Here is a 20,063-nt window from a genome sequence, read left to right on the forward strand (position 1 = left end):
TCTTTGGAATGGATGTAAACCGTCCGAACGCACAAGTCAGGCGCTAGACAGACTTCCTAGGACGGCAGGCCTGGTGGCTCAGTGTTGGGCTCTGGGGAGCCCTCTGGGGAAGGTCCCTGAGCAGGAGAGTCTGCTCTCTGGCCTCCAGGCTGGGTGGCCTGACCTCTCCCTATGCATTGGGCCAGGAAACATTGTGTTCGCAGAAATTTGAACGCATAAAGTTCTATTTTGGGGGTCTTAATACATCATAAATCCCCTTTCCTTGAAACAAAAAGAGTACTATATCAGATGCAGTCCTATTTAGGAAATTATTAACCTCTATAGCTAGAAATAAGTGGATTACATTTTTTTAAAAGATTAATTTAATCTTCATAACAAGGAATATTTAAAGGAATATAGTCATTCAATTATGAAATGTTTCCAAAGAACAAATGGAAGCTTGGAAACCTGAACTATTTTTCAAAGTTTCCCAATTTAGAAAATTTAATCCAACCTCAACTTTTAATAAATGCAATCATTCCCGGCAATTATGGTCTCTTACTGTGTGTGTGTGTGTGTGTGTGTGTGTGTGTCAACAGCTTTCATGGAATATAATTTATGTAGCGTAAAATTCACCTGTTTTAAGTGTATAATTTAATGATTTTTAGCAAATTTACAATTATGGAACTGTCATCACAATCTGGTTGTAGCACATTTCTATCACCCCCAAATTGTCTCTTCCATTTTAATCGCAAGAAGTGATATTAGAAAAATAATCACTTTAATTTATTACTTCCTGTATTTGCATCATATTCTTACTACTAATGACCTTTATTGATATCTCTTCCAGGCAAACATGACACAGCTGGAGCAAAGCTTTTGCAATCTTATCAAAAATTGAGGTGAGTGTTGTAGAAGGGCAGGCTGTCCTGGGCCCTCCCGGAACACAATGGACCTGCTGAAAGAAGTTTTCCATCTCCTTCCTGCCTGACTTTCAGAGGTCACTCCTTTGGAATGTGACTTTTTTTTTTCCTAATGATAAAGTACCTGGAAAATATTCAAACAGAGATGTTTCCAGACTCTTATGAAAAGCCTTCTAGGAGCTAGCATAGTATTTTCTCACTAAACATTTTGGTTTGTTACTTAAATTCTCCTGAAATGTCATAAAGAAACAAAATATTTTTTTATTAAATTTTATTGGGGAATATTGGGGGACATTATGTTTCTCCAGGGCCCATCAGCTCCAAGTCGTTGTCCTTCAATCTAGTTGTGGAGGGTGCAGCTCAGCTCCAAGTCCAGTCACCATTTTCATTCTTTAGTTGCAGGGGGTGCAGACCTCCATCCCAGGTGGGAATTGAACTGGTAACCTTGTTGTTAAGAGCTCACATTCTAACCGACTGAGCCATCCGGCCGCCCCTCCAGAAGCTCAGAGGCAGCTCGTTGTCTTCAATCTAATTGTGGAGGGTGCAGCTCACAATGGCCCATGCGAGAATCTAACCAGCAACCCTGTTGTTCAGAGTTCGCACTCTAACCAACTGAGCCATCCGGCCACCCCCCAAAATATTATTTTTGATGGCAAGTTAAATGAAATTCTAAACCCAGCCTTTGCTTTTATGATTCACTCATATGACAGTTGTGGAATAAATGTTGGCAGATTTGAAGAATGGCCTGTGTGATGTTAACATCTTCACACAAAATTCTGAACACCTAGCAGTCTTGGCGCTGGCAATAATGCACACACCTGATTGCACTGAATTTATTAAAATGTTACTGAAAGCTCCCCACTAGCCACTATTTTTGGGGGGCCATGATGAGATTTTCTCCAATCTTGGGACTTCGTCATTTTTGACTCTCCCATTTTTTTTCATCACTTCTTTTAGCACAAGCTTCTAATTTCTCTCATGGTTGAATTTACATCCACGGCATCTTTGGAACTTATGCTGGTGTGATTTCCACTGAGAGGACACACAAGTCCACAGGGAGCACGTGTGTGGGGCTGGAATGCTGAGCAGCCAGGCTGCACAGTGGGGCCTGCTCCCGCCACTGTGGCTCAGCACAATGGCAGCGTGCACGGCCCAGACCCGAGCCTGCACGCTACTCGGTTCCCACATTCAGACGCTAGACAGTAATGCCCTGCACACAGCAGTAGATCCAAGCAGGGCTGCTGGGCCCTCTGCTAAAAAGTGAGAACATTAAAAAAAAAAAAAAAAAAAAGGTAGAGGACTTGAATTATAGGATGATGATGAATCTCGTACATTTGTAAGACTAATGCTCGCATAGTTCATAACCCACTTCCTCTTCTTGTATTTTTCCTTGGCAGCAAAATTTCTGTGGTTCCTCCTACTCCACCTCCTCTCAGTGAAAGCTGGTGCAGCGGCAGCCCTGGCAGGGTAATGTGTTCTGTGGGCTTCCCCAGGAAGGGGATGGGAAGAAGGACAGGAAGAGAAGGGGTCTGGGGGGTTGGGCTGAGACCCTCATGGCAAAGAGATCCAGCTGTGGCTGGAGCGGGTCATGAGTGAAGGCCCGACTGGGGGTTGGGCAGTGCTGGGCCCTGCCCAGTGTCCGTGTGCCTGCCACCCTGCTTTGGGGGTCCCGGGATCATCTGCATTAACAACTGACTCATCTTCTGCCTGCACCCCACGACCCCATCTCTGTACTCTGCTTCTTTCATTGCCTCTCTTCCCTAACTGTGCTCTGTGCCCTTGAGTGTGGGGGTCTGGATATGGCAGCAGTGTGTCTGGGGCTCTCTGGGGGTCCAAATGGTAATATAGGTGAATTCACATGTATGTGGGAGTGGGGTTGCCTGTGAAAATGTGTGTGTGTGTCTTCTGAATGTTTGTAGGCACAAATGTAAAGTAGACCAGGACCATTTTTGTCCAAAGAAGTGAGCTGTATTATTTTGGGAGAATCACCTGGGTTCCCACCTGGGAGGTAGAAATAATCATACTTGTCTGGCTTGCCTCCCATGGCTGTTGTGAGAACTAACGAAATAATGTTGATGCTGGTACTTGGAAAGTGCAATGGAAATGCATGGTCTTGATTATTTTCATTATTATTATTCTGTGAGTGAAAGAGGGTAACAATATCTGTCTGTAGAAGGGTATACACATCTGCGGGTGAGAGAGAGAAAATATACACATTCTTTTTTTCAACTTAAACTGAGACCCTGGAGTGACCTTCAAAATCCTGCTCTATTTTCTCCTTGAGATTTTAAATCTGTTTGAGCACCAATGTGCTCAGGGTACATTTACTGAATGAATAGACAGATGGATGGATGGATGGATGGGTGATGGGTGGATGGATGGATGGATGATGGATGGATGGATGGATGATGGATGGATAGATGATGGATGGATGGATGATGGATGGATGGATGGATGATGGATGGATGGATGGATGATGGATGGATGGAGGGATGGGTGATGGATGGGTGGATACATTGAAGAGGGAAGTGATTTTCTTTCTGTTGTTTTTTCTTCCTTTTTCTTCTCTCTTCTGCTTTGAGAGGTGGAACTAACCCTTCGCTCCAGGCTGGTCACCTTGTGCCACTGTGAGCTCCTGTATCACATGCATTCGGCCCGTATTGGCGTCCCCTCTGCATGGAGTTGGGGTGGGGTCATACATGAAGGAGATTAAAGAAGCAGTCATTTACTTGTGTATCATCTTTGAGCCAATGAAATGTCAGTCATTATTTCTAAGAGGCAGTTGTTACCTTGTCAACAACCCCTTGATAAAGCCCCTTCCTTTAATGCGGGTGTTGAAACTCAGGAGAAAAGCTGAGTAAAGACAACTTTTGCTCGCTGAGAGGACAGTGCCCTCTCCACTGCAGACATGCACATGCAGCTTGAGCACCCATGCCCAGACGCACATACGCCCGCACACCTGCCCGCGTCTGCTGGTGTTTGGGGGTTGGCAGCTTGGAGGCTGCTGTGGCAAACACAGGCCGTCAGACATAACTCTCATTCTCTCTCCTCTGTCTCTGTTTTAGTTACAGGAACTTCGTCAGTTTAAAGGATTTAATAAGTCTATGGAAAATTTGTTTTTGTCTGTTACCACCCACATGAAAAGTAAGTGTATGCCTCTCCCTGTGTTCTCCCCATCACCCTCCTCCCACCAGTGGGCTGGCCAAACCCACTGGCCAAGGCTGTGACAGAGCCCCTCTCTGTCCCTGGCCACTGGGAACGCCACAGCCCGTTGCCCTTCACCCCACCACCCACAGAGCAGGCCTCTGGGTCCCTGGGGAAGAGGAGACACTCTTTAGTTCACTAGGCTGGATCCGTCCCCCAGCCCCCAACTCCAGCGCTTGGCATCCTAGCCTATTCCAAAGACCAACACAGAAAATGGAGAGATATGATTCCAGTAAGTTGAAAACCAGAACCTTTCATGCCAGGCGGGACCCTATATCTGTCATTTACGTTCCTGTTCTCCTTTTTTCCTCTGTAAATTTATTTTCATCAATTAGCAGTAATCATGTGACTTGTAGGCACATGGAACCCTGGACTACTGCTTAGAAATCTTGTCTTTCAATGTTCTTTCTGCTTAGACATTTTTTCCTGTTTCTCTTAAAATGAAAGTCCAAGAACCCACCCCGTCTTGGGCCTCCTGAGGTGCCCAGAGCAGGCCAGGCATTTGGAGAAGATCCTTACTAGGAGCAGGGTCTTGGGTGTCCGTTCTCTCACTGCTTCCACTCGGCTTCCGTTCATCACCCCCTTCTCTTGCAGTTGTGTGTGGTCAGTCTCAGTGTTGTACCTGGGCTCTGAGACAACCTCACAATTTGATTATAATTAGTCCTCTGTATTCCCCACCAGCCATTCTAAGCTCTCCTATGAAGACAATTGAATTCAAAGCCGTTTTTCAGATAAGCAGACTGTCTTGCAACAGTCTGTCCCCCTCTGCTTCAGAAGTGGGGAGCAGCCGAATTTCATGGCCTGTGTGCTAATAGAGCTTGGAGATTGAAAATCACCCCTGTCACCGGCCGGGCTCTGGGATGACATCCGCCTCTGTGTGCATCAGCCTGGGACACAGACTGTAGCAGCCGCCTGCATTCTGAGCAGCTGGCTCTTCTTCTCTGACACAGATGTGGACCTTCTCTGCAGCTCTCTACACACACAGCCTCTCCCCAAATTCACATGGCTTATGTGATTCCCTCCCACCAGTGCTGGTGTGGAATCACGCCTCAGAGTGAACGACTTTGCAGTCCCTCAGCCAGATCCCTGGGGAGGCAGGATGCATGTTTCATCTTGTCCCACTCATGCCTCCTCCACTCGCTGGGACCCACACATGGGTACACTTGAGTATGCTGACGCCCCATAGCTAAGTCACACGTTTGAGACTTGCCAGTTTAATACCCGAGGGTTCTGACCACGTCATCGTTATAGAACAGACCCAGGGGGACAGCTAGAGCGAATCCCCGGAGAACTGCAAAAGAGCAAAGCAATGTCCCATCCCTGCCATCCAACATCAACTGAAGCCCCCTAATTTGCGACCCCTCCTGCCTGTCCAGGGCTTCACAAGACACCCAGCCCTCAGCCCACAGGCAGGGACAGAAAACCCAGTGTTTGGGGCCCTGGGGACGACAATCTGCCAAGACCTTCCCCTGGGGCTTCCTGCTGGTTCTCCAGGGTTGGGCACATGGCTACACGTACCGTGCATCCTGTCTCTGCCGTGGGACGCGTAGCATCTGGTGGGGCTGGTTCCTGTCTCTTCAGGTCTTGAGCTATTTTGCACGTGTCCTTCTTGATCCTTTTTGCTGCCTGTTTCCTACAGAAGAAGGTAGGAGGAAAGTCTCATTCTGGGCGCACGGGGCTCTGTTGGGGAATGGCTGGATAGGGCCTTGGCCTGAAGTTTCAGAAGCTGCCCTGAATTACAGCCTCTGGTGGCTGATGTCCAGTGAAGCCAATCCAGTGGGAAGAATGTGTCATTTCAGCCCTTTTTTTTATTTTTTTATTGCTGCCTTCCTAGGGGATTCCAGCCTCATAACCCCCTTGGAAAGGGAGGAGGAAATAACATCGATTCTTGCTTCAGGACCCTCCTGTGCTCCTTTCTGTTCCTTTTCCTTCCCGCCTGATGCCTTGTTAGAACCTGAATTGCTTAGGAAGGCTCCCCCACCCCCACCCCAGTCTGTGAACATAAATGGATCCGATGAATGCACAGGTTTTGGAGTGAGTGCTAAACAGATTGCTGGGCCGGGGGTCAGGGGAGGGAGGGCAACCTCTTCTAGGGCCTCTCCTTCCCTTTGAAGCCTGTGCTGGGATTTGGCTTCTAGGAAAAGTTCATGTACATTGTCGGCTTTGAGGGCCTGTTGTGTGCTAGGACTTTTCCAGCCGCTGGCTCTAGAAATATGCCCCAAAAGTTCTGGGGGATAGACTTGAGAGCAGTGTGAGAAGCTCCCACGTGTCCTGGTGGGGAAGGTGAACGCCCCCGGACTTTGAGGGCGTGTGCGGGTTCTCCTCTAGATGCTCTGCAGACGTCCCGGGGCAGTGCACGCAGGAGATCTAATAACTAGCAAAGAATAAGGATTCACATAGTAACATCTCCAGACTGAGGGATACTCTGGGGCCATGCTGTCCAGTATGGTAGCCCCCAACCACAGGTGGCTTGTTAAATGTGGCTGGCCCGAATTAAGAGTAAAACACACACCAGATTCTGGAAACGTAGCATTAAAAAATAAGTTTAAAATGTCAGTAATAATTTTAATATTAATTATATATTTAGCAATATTTTGGAATGAAATATAGTATTAAAATTAAGTTTGCTTTCTTCTGCTTATTTTTTAAATGTGGCTAGTAGAAAATTTGCAATGACACATGTCACACCATGTCTCTATTGGACAGCGCTACTCTAAAGATAGTTTCAGGGTTGTCGTTTGAGAGCGACAAGGGTCTCATGGGAAAAGGCAGACATTTTTGGAGGACGACATAATCTTTGAAGTGGTTTTCTCACTGCTGTGTATTGGTTCCTTCCTTCTCACCTCACCTTTATGCTGGACCACGGTTATACTGCAAAACCAACAGAATTGAAAGTCGTCTTTTCAGGCTTTGCTCACTGAAATAGTTATAAGGATATCTCTCCTCCACGAGTCAGGAGAAATGGTGTTTAGTTCTGAAAGCTTTGGAAAGCACCCCTAAAATGCCAGCTGGTTTGGTAGGCTGTCTTCTCTGTTAGGACAATGGTACGTCCTGATGTGTGGCCGGAAGGCAGAGCAACTTGGCTTGGAAGATCTCCCAGGAACAGCTGCTCTGCCGGTGGCTCTCTGCCCGCAAAAGTGTGGCCACACAGTCACCTTTTAGGAATCCAGCTCTTCTGCCTGTGTTGGCACAGTGGGCCCCTCGCCCAGCACCGTGTCTGGGGACTCCCCGGTGCATCCATGCTCCTCCAGGCCCCGAAGCTTGGCATTGGGCATATGCTATTCTTGCCCCTCGGTTAACTTGCCCTCATGGGACCTTGCTCCCCCCCCCCCCGTGTGGTTGCGGGAATCGCCAAGGAGGGCTCCCGCAGGTCAGGGCAAAGCTGCATGCACCCACCTGTCATCCCTGGTGTTTGTTTTCTAGAGCTCTCCAAGTCCCAGAATGACATGACCTCTGACAAGCACCTCCTAAGCACGGGCCCCAGGCTGTGTGCCAGCCGGTCGGAGAGAAGGAGCCAGTCTGACACTGCCATCAACGTCACCATCAGGGTATGCCCCGGCCACCAGGCCACCACAAGATTGCTTTCTAGCCCATTTTCTCTAGAGATTTATTTTTCCTTTTATTCCATAAGCAAAACAGTAAGCAATCTGAAAAACATAATTATAAGCCCCGCTCTTTGTGGAGGCTGGCCAAATGAAGGTCAAAATTCAAGGTCAACTTGGAGCTGTTCAGAACTGTTCAGGGAAAGGCTCCAGCCTGATTCTGAGCCCCTGGGGCTTGCACGTGTCCACCAGAGCTCCCTGATGGCTTCAAGGCCGCACCAAACACAAAGGGCTCACCCTCAGGGACGAGACTGCCCGCTAATCCTGGGGTCTGCACATAGCCTTGCTATAGGCTCCAGAAGCGATCCTACTTCCTACGTCCAACAACCTCTGGTTAAAACCTGTCCTGGTCTCTGATCAAAACTACTGAAAACATAAATGCTGCGTGATTATGTGCAATTACGAGGGCCACTCTCTCTAGGTATCTAAACCAGAAGAGAGATCTCACCTCATTAAGGCTTTATAGGGAAAGAATTACTCTGGCTTTTCATCAGGAGTAACCAAACCTGAAGGGGATGCCCTGGGGCGTGAGACAAAGCTGATTTTAGGATCAGAAAACCCAGTACTAGTTCAGCTGAGGTGACCTGGCTATGGCAGGTGCCACCAGCTGCTGTTCACAGGGTCGATACGACTGCTCTGGTTTGCTGGAGAGGACAGGTGCCCCTTCCCTGCAACTGTGGGCTCCATCCAGGGTGTCCCCAGACAGCCTGTGCATTAGGCAAAGCGATGACTTTAGCCTCCCTCACCTCCTGGGACTTACCCACGTTCGGGGTTTCAGATCCTGCCTTCATCCGCTCCCCTTGGGCACGTCCTGTGAACTCCCAAGTCTCAGTACGCCCCCTGTGAAATGAAGATAATAATACCTGTTCTGAAAAGGCATGGGCTTCTTGTAAAGATCCCGTGAGATAATGTAGTATCTGAATTGCTAAGTTATCTAAATACAAGATCTAAATTGCCACCATTTCTTCCTATGTACCAGACTGCACTAAAAGCTTTACTGGACTATCTCATTTTATCCTCACACCACCCCGTGACATAGGCTTTGCATTTGGCCCTAGGTTACATTTAGGGAAACTGAGGCTTAGAGAGATTACATCACATGCCCCTGATTACATAACCAGAAAGTGGTGGGCAGTCTTGGTTTGGAGGGTGAACCCTGGAGCAGCGATTCTCAACTTCAGCGTGTACGTGAGTCACTGGCAATGTTGGAATGTAGATTCTGAATGAGGTCGGGCGTGAGCCACAGAATCTCAGATGCATTTCTGAGGAGCTCGTGGGTGCGTAGGTGAGGCTGCCGGCCCGTGGACCTCACTTTAGGAGCAGGTTAGTGTGTGTGAAATCCATTGGGAAGGACGTGGACACTCTGTACGTGCAAACAAGGGTTCATTCCCATTGGCTTCCCATGTTCCTCGTAGACACCATCCCAACGGCTGTCCCTGCGTCATCAGGTTGGAGAGGGTTAGTGTGCATTTAGGGAGCACTGTGCCCCAGGCCCAGTATACTTACCACATTTAAGTCTTACAAAAGTCCCAAGGAAGATCTTACTCCCATGATAAAGATCTAGAACCTGAGTGTTAGTAAGAAGTTAACCAACTTGTCTAACACCACATAGCACATAAAAGGTGGAGCCAGGCGCAGAATCCAGGTGTCTTAATACTGAACTCGTGTTTTTTTTAATTAAAGCTTATTGGGGTGACAATTGTTAGTAAAGTTACATAGATTTCAGGTGTACAGTTCTGTATTACATCATCTCTATATATCACATTGTGTGTTTACCACCCAGTCAGTCAAATATATGGTGATGGAAAGAGAACTGACTCTAGGTAATTCTGAATTCTTAACCTCTTCATTATGTGCCCCACGAAAGGAGGACAGATGAGGGCCACTGAAGAAGAGGGTTCAGGAAGGTCATTCTGGAAGCACAGATAATTCTCTTCCTCGCCTGGGTGGGACGAAGCCTCTGTAATGCTGACACTGACCAAGGGTTAAGGACGCACCAGGCCCCATTCGCAGTGTGAAGCCCTGACAGGTGTTTAACTTTTAAAATCCTTTAACACAGCCCTGTGAGGTCTGTGCTCTTACTGTCCCCATTAAAGATGAGGACACTGGGGCAAAGAGATGACCGAAAGGGTAACGTGGTAGGAAGTGGCCGGCTACATACATAGGCCACACCTGTCATGCCTGCTAGGAGGGGCGCCAGCAAAGTTTATAGACCCGCCCGCATGTTTCCCACTTCTGACGTCATATGCCACGTGATGGGACATCCCAGGCATCCACAGGCTTAGTTTTTGGCTTTCGGAAGCTGACATAATGTGGCATCCGTGGCATTTGCTGTCCCTGCTTCACATGCTCCTGGAACGAGCCTGCTGGCACCAGTAAGGTTGTCTGATGGGACAGGGCATCAGGGGTGGACGTGAGGGGGCACAGGGAGGCTATGGCTACAGAGTCCCCATGTGTAGGGGACTGTCCTGGTGAGCCCACTTACTGGCCATGCCCTTGGCGGGACGTGCTTACCACTGTTTGCAGACATTCTCTCCCCACCTTACCTGAGGATGTGGCTGCTTTCAGGAGCAGTTTAGCCCGTGTTTATAAAGTGCTCAGCAATCGTGGTATGATTTACAAATGCTAAATAATTATTAGGTTGACACGTAAAAGCAAATCTTTAAATAGGACATTGTCAGACTGCAATTACACATGCCTTAGCTGGTGAGCTCTCCAAAATCACACTCATGTCTCATCTGAACACTGGCGTTCTTGCCAACGTCAGGCTCACAGCACAGTGCCTTTGGAAGTAGGGGATGTCGGTGCCCACTTTGCAGGTGGCTACATTGAGGCACAGAAATAGTAGATTACTTGCTTAAAGCCACATGGTGACTCCAGGAGGTCAACTGAGCAAACAGCTCAGGATGGCTTCCATGCCACTTCAGTTTGAGCTGTGTGTTCTGAAAATGCTCCTGCAAAGACCCTCATTTATGCAGCTGGGTCAGGTTCTTCAAGAAGTGAATTTTCTTACCTCTCCTTTGAGATTTCATGTGCATGCCAGTGGGATTTTACCGTACATCTTATGTGTGCTTGACCTATATTGGCCATAAAAACACACCTTTTAACCAAGAAGGGACATAAAAAGCTGTTAGGAGGGGCTGTCTCTGAGGCGAGGCACCGAGGACAGAGGTGGCGACGACGACTTTACGTCATTCTGTGCCCTGTTGTGTTGTGTGACGTTTTCTCATGGGCACCTGAGGTCTGAAGACACAGCCCGCCCAGGGCCTGACACTCCTGGGACTTCTCCTGCCCCACCTCCTGGCCACACCGCAAGGGCTGAGCAGCGAGACAAGGAAGTGGCAGCGATGGGCTTCAACCATGAGGGCACTTGGTCCTCTCGCTCCTCAGGCTGAAGGTCCGTTGATCCTTCCGATGGTCCCAGGAGAGGTGGTCTGCTCTTTAGCTGGGGTTTAACATTGCTCAGACCAGGTATTATTGGCCAAGCCCAGTCTGGGTATTTTTCTGATACCTGAGCAAGTGTTTATGTTACAAGGCAACCAACCCTCAGATGCAGGGGTTCCTGTTCCTTCTCTTATCTAAGATCAGCAAAAATCCCAAACACATGTATTGCATGGTTCCGTAATTTGATCCAACAAAACCTAATGTTTATTGATCTTTCTGTATATGATAGTACGTTTAACGCTTTGCAGAATAGACCTCCTTCAGGGTAATTATGTTCTCTGTGCTCTGGTCCAAAGTAGATAGTTATTGAAATACTTAAAACTCACAGAGGAAAAAAACTGCCCATCTCAACAACATCCGTAACCTGCTATTTGCATCTTGGTTCCCTTTAATAAGGTGCGGAACTGACAAAGTCATCCACGTCCTTCAGGATTTACGGGGGAAGAGGGGACACAAAATTTCAGGTTGGGTTCCTTGGTCAATCAAAATGGGCGTGTTCTTCAGAGTAGGATCAACTTCATAATAATTTCAAAATATTTATACTTGCATTTAAGCTTCCTTAAAAGCTTCCCAGAATCCTAAGATATTTAGAAGCATAGTGTTCCCTGGCTATGAATTTGACAAGCCATGTGACCGCTGTCATAAAGATAGTTTTCTTGTTCTTTTTCAGAACTTTCTGTCACCCATTGTTTTTTTTTTATTTTTCAAAAATGATGCTGCCTGGTGGCCAACACCAGCTTTAATTCTAGCTGCTTCCTGTTTTAGGGAGAGGGTACCAATACTTTTATTATTATTATTATTATTAACAAGACGTAAAGAAATAAAATCACTGCCATTGCTTCCCCCCCAAAAAAAGAAAACAAAAAAAAAAAACACGATGTTGCCTTAAAGAACACTGAATTAAATGGTTATGTATTGAACACCTGGGAGGCACAAAGCTTCATATTAATATTTAGCTCCATTTTGTTCTTTCTATTGTGGTCTAAGAAGCCTGCACAAGGGTGACCTGGGGCGGCCATGGGAATACACTCATTTTACAAAAATGGCCGCCCACATGTCACACACCCACTTTTGTCATTTGCTTTTTAAAGAAAAACTAACATGTTTTCATTCTTTGCATGTCAAACATTACATATTAACATTTTTAACAGCTACTTTTTAGGGTTTTTAATTCATGCTGCGAAATTGCCCTCCTCTGAGGTTGACTCAGTTTGTACACCCACTAGTAGTAGAGTAGCCTGTTTGTCAGCACTCCTGCCAACAACTAAACTTCATACTTTTTATTTTAATATTTGCTAATTTGATAGACAATTAAATTTTTTTTGCGTTTCTTGGATTTCAGGTGAGCCTTTTCTCATACTCTTTTCTCCTCTTCGAACGCCCTTCATTCTTAAGTCCTCCCCTTGGATCCATAGCTCTTCTAGACCTCCGTCTCCTCCCCGTGCCCACCCCTTAGGGTCTCCGAGGTCCCTGTTCTCTAGACAACCTCATATATCCTTTTGTGTGCATGATCTCAGATCAGGTCTCTGCTGGCCTCTTGAGTCTCTAGTTGCATGGGTCCCTAGCGGGTCTAGGAACGTGCTCTGAACTTGACCGTCACGAGAGTCCCTCCACTCCCGTGTCTTACCTTTGGGTCTTTGCCCAGCCAGCCTTCAACACCTCATTCAGGTCATACTCCCACTAAAAAATCATTCCAGATGCCACTGTCTGGCAATAACTCTCCCTCTCCTGTTTACCAGGGACTTGGCTGGTACCTTGATTCATGTGTCTATTTCCTACTAACTAGGGAGACCTTGGCGATACAATGATACAGACTTTGTTTCTTTTCCTCCTCCCCCTTCTCACTCCTCTCTCTTCCTCCTCTTTCCACCCCAGGACTTAGAGTGGTAGATTGGATATGGTATTGTTTAACAAAAGTTTGATGGGATTGAGTTGATGTTCTGGGGATTGAAGGCAAAAATAATAATTTGGAGATAATCATGTTTTTCATTTGTTCTCTAAAATTCTCACTTAGCTTGTTATTCCTAAAAATTATGACTGTTGTATTTCCAAGTTCCTTTTCCAACCCAGCATCAAACACAAACAAACAAAAAAAGTCTTGATTCTGAAACTTTGTATTTTCAGCTAGGAAGAGGTTTTCCCACTTTGCCAATTGTGTTTATTGTTCTGTACTTGCACTTGTCCAATAGAACTTTCTAACCATGGCATCATGTGGCTACTGAGCACTTGAAATGTGTCTAGTACAACCAAGGAGCTGAATTTATTAATTTTATTTTATTTCAGCTCAATGGAACTTGCATTTAAATAGCCACATGTGACTAGGCTACCATGTTGGAAAGCACAGCTGTACGTGTTATAGAAGTACCCATTTCTTATAAAAAGTATTTTTTTAAAACCTTTTTTTTTTTTCTTAACAGGACTTTATTGGGGAACAGTGTGTACTTCTGGGACTTTTCCAAGTCAAGTTGTTGTCCTTTCAATCTTAGTTGTGGAGGGCGCAGCTCAGCTCCAGGTCCAGTTGCCATTGTTAGTTGCAGGGGGCACAGCCCACCATCCCTTGCAGGAGTTGAGGAGTAAAACCGGCAACCTTGTAGTTGAGAGCCCTCACTCCAACCAACTGAGCCATCTGGCCACCTGGGAGCTGAGCAGCAGCTCACTGACTTCGTTCTAGTTGTGAAGGGCACAGCTTGCTGCCCATGTGGGAATCGAACCAGCAGCCCTGTTGCCCAGAGCTCGTGTTCTAACCAACTGAGCCACCCGTCCGCCCCATAAAAAGTACTTTTATAAAATTTAGAGATATATTTTGATTTTTCCCTTTTTTAATGAGCACGTTAGAGCTAAAACTCTCCCTGTCAGATGAATGTTATATTTCATATGATTAAATGTCAAGATCATTTTTAAGGCCAAAATGTGGCCTTAAAATTTCTTAAAGGCTTTTACTAACCCATAAGTAACCCACCCGTCACTGTTCATGACTATCCCAAAGCTTGGTGATAGCTGCCTTGGGCCCCCCCACAGGTGTGTGTATGCATTTACACACCGGGAAGTGTGCCTCTTACTCACACCTGGAAGTTTGCATATTAGCACCATCAGGTAATAGATGCAGGCTGTACTGGCTGAAGTGACCACATTTTAGCAAAATCAAATTGGGGGTACAGACTATATTATTAATTTTGTGTGTTCTTTTCCAGAAAATCAGTGCACCAGATATCCTGCAACCTCTCAATTCAGAGAGTCCCAAATGCCCTGCCAACCCTGTTTTGAAGCAAGAAAATCTCTCATCCCATCCAACTCCCAGCACTTTATTCTCAGGAGGCTTGAGACAGGTGAGTCTCCATCTCATACCCTTGAGACATGAGGTGTGGTTGTCATCGTGATGTCAAATTGGATTGGCTGGCAAGGGTAGGAGTGTTTCTCGTGGGATAAACTGAAACATCACAATCGAGCTTAGAGGTAATATTTTACTTAGATTGGGAGCTGGGGAAATCTTGCTCTCTCCTTGATGGTGGTTTTTCTTTTTTACAATATCTTATTGTGAGCATTTTTACATATACAGAGAGTAATCAATAAATAATGGTGTCTTTGGAGGAGAAGTTTTTCATTTTGATGAAGTTTAATTGGTCAAATTTTTTCTTTGATGGTTATTTCTCTGTCTTGGGGACTCACAAGTCATGAAGATATTCTCCTGTGTTTTCTTCTAGACGCATTATAAAAGTTTAACTTTTATGTATAGGTCTTGATCCAGCTCGTTAAGTTTTGTGAATGGTGTAAGGTAGATATTCAGGTTCACTTTTTCCCCATATAGATACCCAGTTATTCCAGCACCATTTGTCTTAAAAGGCTCCTATTTCTCCATTGACGTGGATGTGTTTGTTGCAAAAGGTTGTGGGTCTTTCTCTGGGTTCCCTTCTGCTCCACTGATCTCTGTCTCTCCGTGTGCCAATAGCACGCTGTCCTGATTACTGTAGATTTCTTGGGAGTCTTGAAGTCCTCCAACTTGTAATTCTTACCCAAGATTGCTTTGTGATGTTTTCAATGTAATGTCTGTTTACAGGGAGGCCTTTTAGTTACTCATTTTCTTATTCAAAAACATTAAACGAATGCTTACTTTAAAATTGTGATATGTGGTATAAGAGATGCTTGGATAAGGGGTGATGAGGCCTCAGTTACGGTCACAGCTCTTTGATGAGATGATCTTAAATAATCATGAAAACTTTGAACTTCAGAGTTCTTTTTATTTCACTGGATTGCTTTGAGAAACACGGATCGGGCCCTGGCAATTTCAAACTGGAGTAAACTGTGTCATTCGTTAAGGATTCTTGAACAGTCTAGACCTGGGTCATCTAATCTAGTAGCCATTAGTCTCATGTGGCTGTTGAGCCCTTGAAGTGTGGCTGGTCCAAACGGAGGTCTTCTGCGAGTATAAAATCCACACTGGATTTTGAAGACTTAAGTATGAAAAAAATGTGAAACGTCTCAGTAACTTCTATGTTAATTTTTGTTAAAATGATCGTATTTTGGATATATTTCATTTCTAAAATACACTATTACAATTATTTTCTGTTTTTTAAAAATGTGGCTACTAGAGATTTTTAAATTCCATATGTGGCTCACCTTGTACTTCTATCGGGCAGCACCGGTGTGGGTGCTCTGATTGTGTTTTAAGCAACCCTTGGAGTAGGAGCGCTCCCAGGTTCTCTGGAACAGCTTCCAGAATGTTGTGTCTGTGCCTCGGCACTTTCCTGAGACTAGGTTCATCTCTCAAACGCAAATGCAAATGCGGTTCACAGAAATCCTCTGGAGAGTCCCTCCCAACTCCCTCTGAGTGCAGCCACCTGCCCTGGGGCACAGAGTGGGACACATTCCTGGCTGCTGAGGCCCAGCCTCTGCTTCTTGGATTCCCTAAGGTTGCGAGCGTCTGGGATGGCACTGCCAGGGTATTTCAGAGAGTTTGGGTTGGAGGATGGCTCAGCACCTTTCTTCAGGACTAGGTGTTGGTCATACTTGACAATAGTTCAAGAAGGTTAAAATACTGAGGAAACACTTCCTTGAGGTCCAGGTAGGAAAGGGTGACTCCAGAACTTTCTCTCCTAGGGTTGTGCTTGTGGCGGATTTGAAACGGGTAGGAAGGGTGGCCTCTGGGAGGCTTTTCCAAGAGTCACCACAAGTTTTGCCTCTGCAAAGGTGACAAAGGACCCCAAGGAATCCAGTCACCTTGAGCCTTTATAAGGCTGATCCCAGAGGCTAAACCTTCCAAGAGAGCCCAAGGGGCAGCTTTCCCTGAACTGCCCAGGGTCGACTGGACTCTAAGCTCCTTCAAGGGCCAGAGTCATGTCTTTGTATGCCCAGCAACCAACATGTAGGCAGACTCGGGCTAGGACCCACCCCACAGATGGTCCGCGAGGCTCCGTATGAATTACCCGCCACCCCAACTGCTACCACCTTCTCTCCTTGTTCCCTCTGTTCAACCATGAGGGCCGCTCGCTGGCCCTTCAACAAGTCAGACTCACGCCTGCCGTGGGGCATTTCTGTGGTTGGTCCCTCTCCCAGGTGCCAAGCTCATTCACTTCCTTCTTTCGTGTCTTTGCTGCAAGGTTACCTTCCCAAGGAGGTCTGCCCCCTGCCTTGTTCTGTACGCCCATTGCCCTTACCTGCTCCATATCTATTCATATTCTTATCACCGTCTACAGCTATAACTGGCTTATCTGTTGTGTGTTGTCTATTGTAATTCCTAAGACGCCAGAGCAGTGCCTCATACTTAAATAGTACGCAATAAATATTTGAAAGATTGGATTAATCCTTGTCGTGGCTATCATTTTTTGAAAGACTACTGTGTACTAACTACTGAGCCAGGTACTACCCCTCTCAATCATTCTGACAACGATCTTGTCAATGGATGCTATTATCCCATTTCACAAATGGGAAAACTGAGGTTCACAGAGGGTAACTGCAGAACTCTGATTCCACCCCCAGGGGCCATGTGTGCCAAAGGCCAGGCTTTCAGTACTATCGCACAGGATTGGGTGACCTCTTAAACTGAGTGGTTTTCCTGCCCCACCCCCTAGTCCAGCCTCACTCATTTGTGGTTGATCCACACCCAGAAACCTTTACTAAGTCGGGGGAATGATGCTGGGGTAAGGGGATGCAGGTGAGTGTATTCTTCTCACTCAGACTCTGTTTCTTAGGATGGTTCCTCCAAACCACTATGCAAATTCAATAGGACTCTATTATCCCTTTCTTCTAAAGTCTTCTCTGAGTTGTGCTCTGATTTATCATCATGAGACTGAATTATCATATATTTAATCCTAACTTGTTCCCTTTAGACCCAAGTGTTTGTTTGAGGAAACTAAGCTCCCACAAAGCAAATAACCGATTATTACTTCTTGCCAAAAGATGTAGCCTATCACCGAGAGACATTTATGTTCTCTGTGAAACAGGATGTTGGGACTAGAAAAAGCTTATTACAAAAGTGGAAATATAAATGGTCAATAAATATGGGAAACACTCAACCTCCCAAGCAAGCGCTATTTGGGGGATCATTTTAGCAAATTTAAAAAATGATACAGCTCAGCGTCATCAAAGGTGTGGGGCAGCCGGCATTCCCATAAACTGCTGAGGTGAGCTGGAGGGCAATTAGCAACATATATCATAAAATAGATGTTCTCTTTAATCTAACAATTTCAGTTACAGGAAATATTCTTTAAAAATTACCACGAATGTTGCCAAAAATGTGTATACATGGATGTTCAGGACAGCATTGTTTATAATAGTTTTAATTTCGAAAACTTGGAAATAACTGAGAGGAAGGAAGCAACTTTCTTCTACCCTCCTCTGGTCTAATAACTAAATCTACATGCGATAGATTAACAAGAGAAAATAACCAAATTTAATTACATGCATATGTATGGTAACCCCACATACATGAGAGAGTCAGAGACCCCACGTCCATGAGAGGTTCAAAGACAGAGAGGGAAAATGAGGTACACATGACATTCTGAGCTCAGGGTGAGGCTTCGAAGGACAGGAAGGTCAGTGCAGGAGGAGAGCAGAGGCTCAGTAATTATTAGTTTGCCCTGGTCTATAGATAGGCCAAAAAGGTTCTCTCTCCTAATGTCTTATTATGGGCAAGGCCCCTAATTTAAATTCTTCTAGGTAGGTAAGGGAGGCAGAAGTTTCTCTTGAGCCTGCAGGGTCTCGGTCCCCTTTAGCTCAAAATAACCCACACACTACAGAGGCCCATTTTGAACCCCTACATAACCAAAATGTTCAAAATGTGGTAACTGGTGAATAAATTTTGGTACATTTATTCAGAAGAATACCTTGCAACTCTTAAAAATGATGTATTTGAAGAATATTAATATGGAAAATATAAGGTTACAATATAATACTATAGCAGCACATATTTATGAAAATTAAATGATTGATTGTCCTATAGACATTACAGAACAACTGAAAGGATTATATTGAAATGTTGACCCAAGAATGATGGGATTATGCTTTTTTTCTGAAAAGTATTGGTCTTTTTAATTTATTTATCTGTTTTCTTTTTCCATAAACATGTCATGTTTTGTGGAAAGGAAAAACCCAATTTGTTTCAAAACAAAACAAAACAACCCTGATCATCAGAGGGAGTTAGAGCTTGGTAGAGTCAACAAATATATGTAATTAACTTTTTAGCATTTCCATGGAAGAAAAAAAATCGTACTAAAGATCCTGTCTGATTTTCAATTTTGTTTACACTTCTGTTTTTTAATAAATCTAAAAAGGAAAGCATTTATATCAATATTTTCATGCAATTCACGTTTTCCCTGTCGGTGAAGATGTCGTGACTGGTGGACTGGCCACACGGTACCCAGTGGAGCCCCCAAAACATACAGCAGCAGGAGATTGTCCTAAATTTGAGGGAGACCAGATTTGTAATCATTGAAGGAGTAAAAACCCAACTTCCCTGTTGTTTCTTTTCGTTTTTTGTGGGTTTTTTTAAATACGTATATATTTAATTTTATTGGGGAATATTGGGGGACATTATGTTTCTCCAGGGCCCATCAGCTCCAAGTCGTTGTCCTTTGATCTAGTTGTGGAGGGCACAGCTCAGCTCCAAGTCCAGTCACCATTTTCAATCTTAGTTTCAGGGGGCGCAGCCCACCATCCCATGCAGGAATCCAACCAGCAACCCTGTTGTTGAGAGCTCACGCTCTAACCAGCTGAGCCATCCGGCCGCCCCTGCATTGACTTTTTAAAGAGTACTCTATTTAGCTATCTACCCATATTAATGTATCTTTATAAAAGAACAGAATAAATAAAGGAATATATGATGGCTTATTCATCCAATAGAAAATTGTTTGGGAATGACAGTCAATGAACTAAAACCACACCTGACCACATCGATGAATTTAAAAAACATAACATCAAGAGAAAGTAAGTTACAGGCAGACAGTTACCCAATATGATTCTAAGTATATCAATTCCCAAACCAGGCAAAACTAACTGGTATATGTGTATTGTTTGGGGGATATATACATATGTCATAAAACCCTGAAGAAAAACAAAGATGATTAACAGAAAAGTTTGAAACAGCATTTACTCAGGGCCGGGAACAGGAGGGGACTGGATGAGGGAGGACACTGCCCAGGTCCTGGTTTTGTTATTTTGTGTTTAAGGTGAGTGGTGAGCAGTACATAGATGTTCATTGTATAATTATTACTTAACTATACTTATCCATTATATGCAACTTTTAATATAGTATATATTTCACAGTAAAAAAGGGAAAAAAGCAGAAAGAAAAAAAACACAAAGGAAATGATTTGCTCAGCTTACAAAGGGCAGCCACACTGTGAGGCATTTTAAAAGGTTAATAAATTTAGTCTGCACAGGCATGGTTCTCAGTCTTTTTATATGCACTAACTAACCG

At 45.0% G+C, this 20,063-nt stretch overlaps 1 protein-coding gene across 3 annotated transcripts in view; it reads left to right on the forward strand.

The window, feature by feature from the left end:
• Positions 1 to 20,063, forward strand: part of SYTL3 (synaptotagmin like 3) — a 78,063-nt gene that overhangs the window by 40,413 nt on the left and 17,587 nt on the right. For 2 of the 3 annotated variants that reach the window (XM_019749458.2, XM_019749481.2), the window contains 5 exons: positions 830 to 881; positions 2,300 to 2,369; positions 3,968 to 4,046; positions 7,530 to 7,654; positions 14,344 to 14,478. In XM_019749458.2, coding sequence (XP_019605017.2) covers positions 830 to 881; positions 2,300 to 2,369; positions 3,968 to 4,046; positions 7,530 to 7,654; positions 14,344 to 14,478 — 461 coding nt within the window. The remainder of the gene's footprint in view (positions 1 to 829; positions 882 to 2,299; positions 2,370 to 3,967; positions 4,047 to 7,529; positions 7,655 to 14,343; positions 14,479 to 20,063) is intronic. The other variant, XM_019749468.2, reaches the window with a different exon arrangement.

The sequence above is a fragment of the Rhinolophus sinicus genome, linkage group LG05, assembly GCF_036562045.2.
Source record: "Rhinolophus sinicus isolate RSC01 linkage group LG05, ASM3656204v1, whole genome shotgun sequence".
Classification (NCBI taxonomy): Eukaryota; Metazoa; Chordata; class Mammalia; order Chiroptera; family Rhinolophidae; genus Rhinolophus; species Rhinolophus sinicus.